General features: G+C 39.3%; 1 protein-coding gene across 1 annotated transcript in view; it reads right to left on the bottom strand.

Moving 5' to 3' along the window:
- Positions 1–9,576, bottom strand: part of npnta (nephronectin a) — a gene marked incomplete at its 5' end in the record, with an annotated part of 66,806 nt that extends 57,230 nt beyond the window's left edge. Inside the window, 1 exon segment of the mRNA XM_014007744.1 lies at positions 9,278–9,576. Coding sequence (XP_013863198.1) covers positions 9,278–9,351 — 74 coding nt within the window.
- Between the last annotated feature and the right edge of the window lie 2,456 nt (positions 9,577–12,032).

The following is a 12,032-nucleotide window of genomic DNA, read 5'->3' as shown; positions in this document are numbered from 1 at the left end:
TTGATTGATTGATTGATTGATTGATTGATTGATTGATTGATTGATTGATTGATTGATTGATTGATTGAGTGATTGATTGAGAGTCAGTGTTGTGAACAACTCTCAGCTACAACCACTCTCACATGTTAACATAATAACTGTAAAACTGACTGAATCATAGCCACTTTGTGTTTTCTAAAGTCAGGTGGCCATAAAGGCCATCTTGAACTGATTGACTCCAAAAGTAAAATAAGATCTTGCACAATTTGTGTTCAGTTTAAGATTTTGAGACCAGTCTCAGCTACAGTAAACATTATGTCAACACCTAGATTTGACTGAACTACAGACATTTTTGTGTTTTTAAAATTAGGTGCGGGCCAGATCTGGTATTAAGCTGGCACTGCTGGCTTGATTACAACATAGCATGATAAGTGATTTGTCAACTGGATGTGGGCCAGGTCTGGCCATGATGGCATTGCATAACTGGCCCAATTGGTAAATGTGGCACAAATCTGTCAGTACCACAACGAGTTGTTGTTTGGTTTATGTGGGGCTCATGCACGGACCACCTCTGGCAAACTGCATCTGGGCCATCAAAGGGCCGTTATCTTATTGTGGTATGGCCGAGTGTTACTGCTCAGGTATGAGCCAGAACTGGGCCAGACAAGCCATAGCCGTAGAAGCCATCTTTAATCTGGTTGGCTTGAAAACATGATCAGCTGTGACTGGTGACATGTTTTCATAACAAACATGAAGACAGACACAACCAGACATGGGCGAAAACGATTTTGCCCACCTTTGTCTTTGGCAGAGTGTGATATAAAACAAAGATTTTGTTATTTAATTTGATCAACTTAAAAATAATTTAGTTTGTTCAGAACAGGTGTTGTTAAAACCAAGGTGGCGGTTTTCTTGATGCACTTGCCTTTTGTGCACCGCTGTGAGAAAGTTTGGTTTTTGCTCAGTATTCAAGACACATTCATTGCCACTACTCCTGCCTGTTAGCATCTCTTTGCCAAGATGAGAAAATGCTAATGCTTGCCCCCGCTGCCAATCACCTCTCTGGGAAGAAGAAGAAAAAAAAGGAAAAGCAGATGGATGCTAAGTGAGAGTGGCAGATCCAGAGAAAATGTTTGCCTGCTGCCTGGCAAGCAGGAAGGCAGCCAGTCCAACACAGTGAGGGGAGGAAAAGAAAAAATAAGTTAAAGAAAAAAATAAAAGAAAGAAAGGGTGGGGTGGGGGGCACAAAGAAAGGAAACAGAGCAATATAAGGGAGGCCAATCAAAAGGAAAACAAATATAACTGTATGTAAATGAAACAACAAAAACTAAAAAATTAATTAATAAAAAGACCAGAACCAAAGCCAGGATTACCCTGTAACAACCTTCATAAACCTGTTGTGTGTCCTCACAATGAATTTACTGTCAAAAAACAAGCTGGAACCTCTCTGACTGTTAGTAAAACACACCTCCTGTGGGGAACGGTGACATATTTCAGCAGGTTTGGAAGTGACTGTTTGAAAGTGATGTTTTTGAAAGCTTGTTAATTTATTCCTGGGTGTAAATAGGCTTAACACCACCTGGAAGATGTTGTAACATTAAGTAGGACAGATTACTGCGACTTGGGGGCACCTCTTCCTGCACAAACCCATTTATCTTGTATTAGCTCGCAATTTACAGAGTAATTATATCTTTTAATAACGCCCAATAAAAAGCTTTCCATGCAGCTTCAGACACACCATCACATTTATTAGGATTTATTTTGATTGTTACACATTCAGAAGCAAATTTACATCTGTCTTTTGTATATAATTGTATATTGTGTTGTATTTTCTTTGATTGTGCTGCAACAAACATTACTGAACACCAAGGTCTACTCTAGAAAATGGCATAAAATTAAAGTTAAATGGTCTGCTGTAGAGCATTAACCAATGTCTATTGGTGCCTCTTCGATATTTGCTTCAAGTATCCCCACACCCACCTCTCTGCCTGGGTAACTCCAGAGAAGGAGTGAGTCCAGCTCCTCTACAGCAGTTAGTTACCAGAGTCCAGGCTGTGTGTGAAGGGAGCCCAACTATCTACAGTAGTTGGTGTCGCTCAACCTCACACACAAGCTCCATCAAAATCCCCCAAAATCTAAATTATTTAAAGGGGCAACATCATGTAAAATCAACTTTTTTGAATTTTATATCGTGTTATAATGTTATACTCTCATAAAAAACATGCCCAAAGCCTTGCTTAGACTCAATCATGCATGTTTGAGAAATCCTGCAGCGTTTTTAGGCAGCCATGCTGAGGAGCAAAACAACAGGTGGGGACCAGAAACGCCTCTGGGTCGTGTCTTTAAGCTGAACTTCTTCCTGTCAGAGCGCCCCACCACCTCGCTCCGCGACTCCGGCAGGCTACGTGCTGAAAAGGGCGTGACCGAAGTAGTTGGATTTTCTTAAAGAGACAGAGACCTATTTCAAGGTGTTTAGAAACGGTCAAGATGAGAAGTAAATTGTTTTGGGGATTTTTACAAATATTTAGCTCTTTCATAAGCTGAAAATGTGACATAGTTACTTTATTTTAGTATAAAATTGAAATACAGGCCTGGAAAGCACATAATATCGGCACTTTAAAAAAAATTCCTTGTGGTATTTGCATAATAACAATATTTTTCAATTTCATTACCTTTTCTCGTGCAAAACAGATTAATCGAGACCATAAAATCAAAGCGGTCACTGATGAAAATAACTATTAGTTGCAGAAAATGCATGAGGGTAGTCAAAGAGTAAAGAGATCAATGAAATGTGAAATTAGGAAAATGCAAATGGGGATAAGACCCCCCCCCCCCCACACACACCCTCCCAAAAAAAAAAGATAGATAGAGGGAGCAGAGCTTGAAGTGGCTAAGATGTTAGGAATACTTTTTTTGGTGTAAAGGGAAACATAATAAAAACTTGTTGAGATTAAACAAGTCTTGAATGACTGAATCAAATAAATCCCTCAAACACTTTCTCTTGCACACTCACATAAACTTGTTTTTTTCTGCACATCTTAAGGTATCTCAGCAAGATTTGAACTTTAAACTGAAGATATTGTCTCAGATTTATTGAGGTCAACTATACAATAATGTCAAATATGTGCTTTTATGAACATTTATGGGCTAAAACACTCAGAGACTTCACAATAATCAATGCTAACTGTTGTAGGACACTGCACAGCTTGTCCTATGTGATATAAGTGAATGAAAAACTGGCACATCAACTGAATGTGAGTGTAATACCTGTATTTATTACCCTGAAGCCTGGAATACTGATCCTAAATTGCACAAAAGCATTGAGGGAACTCAACCAGATAATTATTAGCCTTCACTGAATGCAGCAAGACGCCTTTTCTCAAGAACAAACTAAAAGACAAGTTTCTTCAGAGAGACCTTGATATCCACACCATACCGCTTTTGTGCTATTAGACACATATCTGACAAAGCTCTCTTTCTGATAGTAAAAAGTTGTCAATCCATCGCTCACAAAGGAGACAGCATCTTGACAGTAAGGACCATGAAAGTATTTGGTTGGCGTTCATAGTAATGGTGATTTAATCAGTTCATCATCCATCCATGAAACAAACTGAAGCGTGCAAAGATTAGTTGAAATGGATTTTCCCTTTGTTCCCGCGCACACCCATACACATTTAGTGCTGCATCTGCAGCATCTTGTTGAAAGAGACCTGCTCCAACCTGCCGAGCTCAGCTGAAGGCTGGCTGAGTCGTAATGTGTCGTGCCGTTTTTAATTAACCACCGCCAGATCTGCACGCAGGCTGCCAAGACCATCACATTAACACAAAGCACCGTGTGGCCATAATACAGACAATTATGGGCTAAAACATTTATGTTGGGTGATAAGATAGCCCGTGTGCAATGATTTTACAGTATATACAGGGTGGATGACGTTTGCTGAGTGAGAACCTTGTAAAAATGTTTCCTTGCACCTTCTGAAAACAAATAATGGGTTGACTTGTTTCTTGGGCTGGTTTCAAGATAAATACTGAAATCATAGTGAAGCAAATACTACTTCACAATGTACTGAACGATTTTCCAAAAGGATTTCCAACAAGTGTTTAAGGTATGACAGCACAGCATGTTTGTTACAGTAGAACTTGCTCACACAGCAAAATTTGTCTGTCCCAGTTTTGGCCCACACACGGCACTAACACTTTTAACACTCAGCCTATACTGCAAAGAATGATGGCCCTAATGCAGTTTGCCAGAGGTGGTCCATGCGTGGGCCAGCACCACATAAACCAATCCTCAATTAGGCCAGTTGTGGAATGCCATCTTAGGAACAATAACATCATTGCAAGACCTGGCACACCTCGTGTTGACAAACCACTTGCCATGCCAGCAGTCAGACATCAGTTCAATTAAATTCAATTCAATTCAATTCAATTCAATTCAATTCAATTCGCTTATTAGATTTCCAGCTTGACACCAGATCTGGCCCACACCTGCCTGTTATGTGGGTGTGAGGACTATTTTTATCTAAAAAATAATTAAACTGACAACTAAATCAAACCAGCTGCTATTATACTGTAGATAATTTAACAACTGTCTTAAAATAAATGATCATTTTTAAACAAAATAACGCTCTGAGCCGCAAGGTTTGCATCGCAGAGTTCTAACTGGGGGCAGTGTATACAATGGCTGCACCGTCGTATACACAGCCTTTACTATTATCACTAGTATTTATGGTTTTTTTTTAAGGGATGCACCGATATGAAAATTTCAGCTGATATCGACATCCGATATAATTATTGCTGTTGTGGCCAATAACAGATATTTACCGATATTACACAAACACACAAATTATATAATACATATACGCACAAACACACTTTGGTCTTTTTTTTTGATATGGTAAATAAACGACCAGACCTCTTCCAATGGCTCCCTGCTTCAGTTATTCCTGGCTGCGCAGCATCAATATCACTATCATGATCAAACAGACGCCGTTCAACCAACCATCTCCCCTCCAGAAACAGAAACACAAAGCTAAAAGTGGGAATCAATATCGGACATTAATATCGGCCCAGTTTTAAATGTCGGACCAATACGATATTCTAAAAATTGACCAATATCGGCCGATACCGATATTAATGCCGATATATTGTGCGTCCTTTTTTTTAATGCTAGAAATCAGACACTGGTGCCCTGCTGACTGTCTTTTAAGGTAGTATCTTAGAGTGTTGCAATAGCATTCATAAATTGGTCTTCAACATGTCTGAAGATATAGACAAAAGTTCTGAATTTTTTCACTTGAATTTTGAACATTTAAAAAAATCTGTACAAGAAGTTTTCTCTCAAAACAGGGAAAGTTGTCTTGGGCGTCTCAAACCCATCTCAGTTCAGTTTCTGTAACTCTACAGCATTAACATTGTTGTTGTTGTCATTTTTTCACACCAAAACTTTCCTTGTGACCAAACATTTGAAACTATGGCCTTACATATACAAATCTAAAAACAGACCAATTCTAAATAGTACTTTTTTTAAATAGTCCAATTAAATAGTCCAAATCTGACCATTTTAGGTCAGTTAGACTCAATTCGATTGGACCAAAATTGTAACATTTGTTGTTCACATTCACACAGCACTGTGTCAAACAAACCAAACCCTGTGACCAACCTGTTCACCTCCCTGCCTGCCAAACATCAAGACCCACTGAAAGAAACAACACAAAATAGCTCTGAAGAAAACACTGAGCGCAGCTTCCTGCTTCACGAAATGTAAACAAACACAGTGTGACGTCAGATTTTAGCCGTTGTAGGATTTCTTTTTTTGTTTCTGGAAAACATGGCAAACAAACACACTTCAACAACTGGCTCAGTGTGAGCAGAAGATGAGGCAGAGAACCATAGAAAATGTTTTCAACACAAGGCTTCTGAGGCTGCGCTGCACTGACTAGGAGCGCATCCAGCTTCATAGCAGCAATGTCCACCTTATACAGACGTTTATTACGTTATTATTATAAATACTCAGGATGTCCCATGCTGTAGTCCGCTTTCTACTTTTGAAGCAGCCTCTGGTCCGCTTGACATTCATATACACATTTGAACCACACCGGTATTCAGTTTAACCGAACAGGGATTAGGTTTTTAGGTGGACCAGAGTTCATTTTTTTTGCTCCGCATCAGAGTTTGATTATGCATTCACACCTCCCTAAACAAACCAGACTTTCTAGGCAAACAAATTAGAGTTTGATTAAAACAGGCTAAACTGGGCTGGTGTGAATACACCCTTAGTTTATATAAGCGTAAATGTGAGGGAAGTTGCCTAGGTGGGTAAACTGTGGTTGAAAATGGGCAATGAAGTAATGTGCATGGCCAAGAATGCGCCCGTGCATCTGAAACTAGACTGTGCTTTTCAAAAATGGTCCGTTCAAAACACAACCACACGACTTCCTGTGAACACTCACATTTAAGTCAGATTAAAATAGAAACTTTACAAATTTTCTCACAGTTTTGAGTCACCAACTAGTCTCCAGAGGTAGGAGCCCCGTCAGACCTTTGGATCTACCTGTAGCTGTTTGACATGAGGTTGTAGAATCCCTGTTTTCACACCTTTACCATCCACACTGCAACATCAACACAAGCACAACAGGGTCTTTAAAAACAGCAAATAGCAGCCTAATTACTAAGCTGTCAGATTAATTAGTTTGCCTCCACTTCTGAACATACTGGACAGAACTACAAACCTCTCCTCATAATAAACAGCTCAAACAGCAAGAGTGTCAGAGCCGGAACAGGAGGTTGTCTGTTTCACAGCACTGACCTGACAGAAAATTACTCTGCTGGCTTCCATTAACATCCAATACATTTTATTTGCTCATTGATTGATGACTTGATCTGTTCCTGCCATCTTTTTCACCCCTTCGAACTGTTTTCATGCTTCCCATCGCGCCTGAAAGCCCAAACGTGGGTGTGATACTGCGCTCCAAACTTAACCTGGCACCTTTCCACAAGCTTTGGATTATGACCGAGGACGTCTGGTATGTGCTGCTCGACTCTGTTAGACTTAATTTAATGACATCACCAGGCGAAGACTACCCTCTCACTGTGTGTCTTTCACTTTCAAGTATTTTCTGTTATGACATGAAACTTGGCTCTTTTTTTGTTTGTTTGTTTTTGGAGCCCTTGCCAGGAACAGAGCAGCATTATAAAGCATATTATAAAGGAGAAGAGAATTATCTCAGCAGAGAGACGTCCATGTGAAGGACCCTTCAGGGCCAGATGGATAAGCCTGTTAGGAATGCTCTCTAAAAAGGCAATAAGGAAGCTGGACGAGGTGATAAATGTTTTTTTTTTCTGCTTGTGCTCCGTCTCGGGGGATATTTTCCTCAATGAATTAATATTGAAGCGGAGACTCAAGCCTGAGCAAGTTTATACCCATAAAAATTGGCAAATTATGGCCGCGGTGACAAGCCACTCCATCAGCAGGAATGTTAATAATGCACCATATGCTGCTGCTAGGTTGAAATAAATGATTATCACACAAAAGGCAATGTGTGAAATAAAGTCAGAGCTGTGCAGTCCTGATGAGGACGACCTTTCAAAGATATTAGGCATGATGATTAGAAAGAAATACATCTGGCAAATGTTAATCTGTTTTCCCTGTTGTCCTCTCCTGTTTTCTCTCTGAGACAAGAGCGGTTCTTCCTCCTGGCTCAAACCTTTGATCGTCTGATTACTTATTCTGGAATATGTTTGTTCACAGCAGAAGCAGCGCTGAAAGAGCAGAGGAGACGGGGGGAAATCTGTACAAGTCCTCATGTAAAGATCTAATAACAGGTGGAATGACCGTCAGGAATTTCTGAATCTTTGAATTATTCTAATAATCCTCTAAGAACTTCAATGATTTTGTTTGCAAGACACCAATCGTGAGAAAAGAGTTTGTGGTGGAGTTCAGCCTGAATGCCAGAAATACATGAAAAAAAAAACTTGCATTCCTCCAAGAAATTCAAGGTTTCACTACTTTTCATGCCAGGGTTTCTATTAAAATCATTTAATGTTGAAACTGCATGCAATTCCATGCAAAATTACAAGGAATGTATTTGGAGTATTGCGAATGACTTACTGAGTTTTACCACATTATCTGTAAAGTTGACTGAATTACAGCCATCTTGGAGTTTTCTAAGGTCAGTTGCCCGTAGCGGCCATCTTGAATCAGACTGACACCAAACAATCAGTTGTAGACAAACATTCAGTGAATATTTTATGAAATTTTCATTAATATATACAGATACATGAAATGTGGTGATAACAGACACAGTTGATGGCAAGCTTAAAGATATTGAGCAATTTGGATCAATCTCAGCTACTACTGCATCACTTTTTAGCTGCATATTTGTAAATTTGAGTGAATGGAAGCTATTTTTGTGTATTTTGAAGTCACTTGGCTCTGTCAGTCATTTTAAATCAAGTTGGTGTCACACTAATCAGCTGTAAATGTTCATCCAATTATTACTTTCTGAAATGTTCAATGAAATTCAAACAGTTTAGGAGATATTTTGATAACAGACGCGCTCTCACACAAACGCAGCAAATCATCATTCACCATCACCTCACAGTGGCCGCGTTTTCTGAGGAAGATAGGTATTTGTCCAAAAAAAGTTGTGCAACTTTTTCCCTATTTGAACAGTCAATTTATTTTCTGATGTTGAAACAAAATCCATCCCAGAATAACTAAAATAGGAGCTGGGGTATAGTTTTAACTGCTCTGCTGAAAAGTTTCCAGCTTAAAAAAAAGATCTAAATTAATAAACGTGTAAAATGTGACTGATGACAGTCAAAATATTGGATGGTCCTTTTCATTTCCAAAAGGAATTCAGCATAAACCTGCATGCAAAACAGCATGCACAGTTGAAAAGCTAATTAACAGATCAAATAAAAACAAACAGCTTCATCCATCAAGTTCAGTTCAGATGCTCCTGATGGGGAAAACGCGCACATTCTTTGGGTGTCTGGCGTCTCCAAACACACTTCACAGGATTCGTGTTTGAACATGAAGCCCCGGCTTTTTCTGCTGCTGCTGCTGCTGCTCTCACATCACTTTCCAGTCAGCCTCACATCAGCAGAAAACTACGAGCAAGAACCATTTCTCTGTGCAGAACGTAAACACAACAGAGTGCCTCCCGCAAAGCGCAGACACGGATCCATGGCGCGTGCTTTCATGAGAATAGAAAACGTAGAAGAGAAATGAGAGCATTTCCTCCATCATACTAGCTTTTAGTAAATAACAGCCCCTTCCTTCCCCTTCACATACCTCCCATCGAAGTCCGCACTTGCTCCAAAGCAGCAGCAGCAGCACAGCAACAACAACTTTATCCATAAATCCATGGTTTCTGGAGTTCTTGGTTTTTACGCGCCCGGTTTGCTCGCTTGTACTCCGAGATTTTAAAAAAAGGCTGTGCGGCCGAAAACAAAGCAGATAAAGAGAAAATAAAGAAGTGTATTCGTGCACAGCGTGGAGGTGTTCCGGTGAGTCCGTCAATTTGCTCATCTGAGTTATCCAGGAGGAAAGCAGGGGGACAGAAATCAGCAGCACCGCGCCTGGGAGCGGAGCTGCTGTGTGCGTGGGGAGCGGGACGCACTCTGCCGGGAGGAAACAGAGTGCACAGCCTCCTTCCCCTCCCTCTCCTCACAAGTTCAGGCAACAGGGCTCACTGAGCAGCGTTCACCCTGCAGGGCTAACCTTAAATCGCCTCATCTGTGTGGGAAAAAAAAAAAAAAAAAAAAAAAAAAAGGCCAGCAGTGTGAAAAAAAAATCCACTCAGCTGTTTGGCTCTTCCCCTACTTTCTGTTTTCACTCCAGCCAACAGGACAAACAGGCAGCACGTGGAGCTCCGCGCATGCCTTTTTTTTTTCAAGGGGCTTTAATTAATGAGCACAACCTGCAGAGGCACGCAGGTGCAGTGGCCACCCAGGTAGAGGCTCCTCTGGCTGAGGGGTGGGGGGTGGGGGGCAGGGCTTAAAGCAACGCAGTGAAAATTAATGACGCTGACAAACACACAGGGAAGTTTGAGAAGCAACACAATTTTCGTGTATTTTCACGTGGCGTTTTCGCAGAAACATTTGGAACAATCAGTATCTTACCTGTTGTGGATAGCTCTTTGAATGGGCTTGGTTTGGAGAGACAACGGAAATGATGAGGCGAATCCAAACAGAGCAGTTCTTCAAGAGTGTAAGGATTTAAATTTTATTTACACCCTTACATTGATTTTTATTTTGTATCATTTTTTTCTTCGTTGTTTGTACATTCTAACCATAATTGTAAAAATAATTCTAGACCCATTTCCACACATTACGGTTGATGAGAATAGAGGGCAGCAGGACCTGGTTAATGGAAAACTGCCATGTTTTGGAATCAACCTAAGTCTCAGCTATTCAATCACACGATCACGGCGTCACCTGACCTTTTCTGTTGAGCATCACAGAACTAATTACAGTTAATCGTTAAACATTTAAGAAATACACACGAATAACCATCCTTTTTTCATTTCTATTAACCGTTTTCTCTGTTAGTATTCCTTTTTGAACATAACAGCATTGTGGTCAGAGTAAAGTAAGAAGGGCCCAAATAATTAACTAACTAACTAACTAATTAAATAAATCCTTAGTAAAGACAGATTCATATTTGTTTCTAAGGTACAAAGAAGTGGATAAACTGTATTTGAACTGGGCCTCTTCATCAACATTTAAATAAAATCCCTGGCTCTTGTGTCCACATGCACCTACACCAAAAAACAGTTAATACATTCACATAAAAAATGCATTTGTTACTGTCACCAAAACCTACATTTTTTGTGTTGACAGGAGGTGCAGGCTCAGCATTTAAACTCCATTTAAAATAATAACATCAGAGTGGTGTGTGGACCAGTTTGTTACTTCCTGTTTGAGTCAAAGCAACACAGCAGATACTAAAGTCTGGTAAACTACTTTCTGGTGACAGATTCATGTCTCCTGTTTCTGCTGTGACAGACATCTGCTCAGCAGAAACTAGTAAAACATTTTTTTTAAATTAAAGACAAACTAATCAAACAGCTTCTTCTTGGAGGAAAAAAGCAAAGTAGGTTTTGATGCTGTTGGTTGTTCAGTCATCTTTTGATTCATGGCACTAGTTGTAGCTTTTTACGCCCTGTCACCTGTTTGATAATGAATCTACATGGTAGCAACGAGGTTTGATGTGAGGTGATCTTAGAAATGTTGCTTTTTTATAATTAGACAATCAGTCATATTGTGGAAGAATGTCACTTCATGATTTATTACATTTAAAACTCAGGAACATGTTATGCAGATTTCACAAATCATGCCTCATTACCAACAACACCAAGCCTGGAGGTAAATACTATGTAGAGAAACTGAATGATGAATTTTCAATGAGGAATTCCTTCGAAACACACACAAAAAAAAACTACTTTTAGTTAGGCTGCATTTAAAAGCATTCACTGATTCTGAGGGGGGAAAAAAGACATGTTTAAAACAAATAACAAATGTGGAAACATTATGCAAAACAGAAACATGGTTGTATGAGTGGATTAAAAAAATTGTGTTATTTCAAAGTTCAATCATCATTCATATTCACAAATATTTTTCTGATTAATTTTAAAATCACTTGTTCTTTTTCCATGTTTTTTCACCTTCACATTTTTTAGGGTTTTGGCCAAACTCATTTTCAAATAGATTGCAGTATTAATAGAAATAGAAGAAAAAATACCACGTACTGTGATTCTTTAACATTTCCCGTCAGTTCTTCAGTGATCTCTTAGTTCAGCAAGGACTAAAAATATTGAACACAACTAATATAGGTAAAAACAGCTGATAAATGTAAAAATAATAATAATAAAAAATAAATAAATCTACTTAAATGAAACCAGCATTCCTTTGAGGGATGCATAACAAACAAATGGATATAATGAGAGCTTATAAACCATGGTTATTCAACTGATGGACTGCGGGCCACATCTGGACTATGGGATACTTCAGTCTGGCCCACAGATGAGTTCAGATATATATATATA

The sequence above is a fragment of the Austrofundulus limnaeus genome, unplaced genomic scaffold (assembly GCF_001266775.1).
Source record: "Austrofundulus limnaeus strain Quisiro unplaced genomic scaffold, Austrofundulus_limnaeus-1.0 Scaffold44, whole genome shotgun sequence".
Classification (NCBI taxonomy): Eukaryota; Metazoa; Chordata; class Actinopteri; order Cyprinodontiformes; family Rivulidae; genus Austrofundulus; species Austrofundulus limnaeus.
The sequence above is the reverse complement of the archived record's forward strand: the minus strand, read 5'-3'. Positions and strand labels throughout refer to the sequence as shown.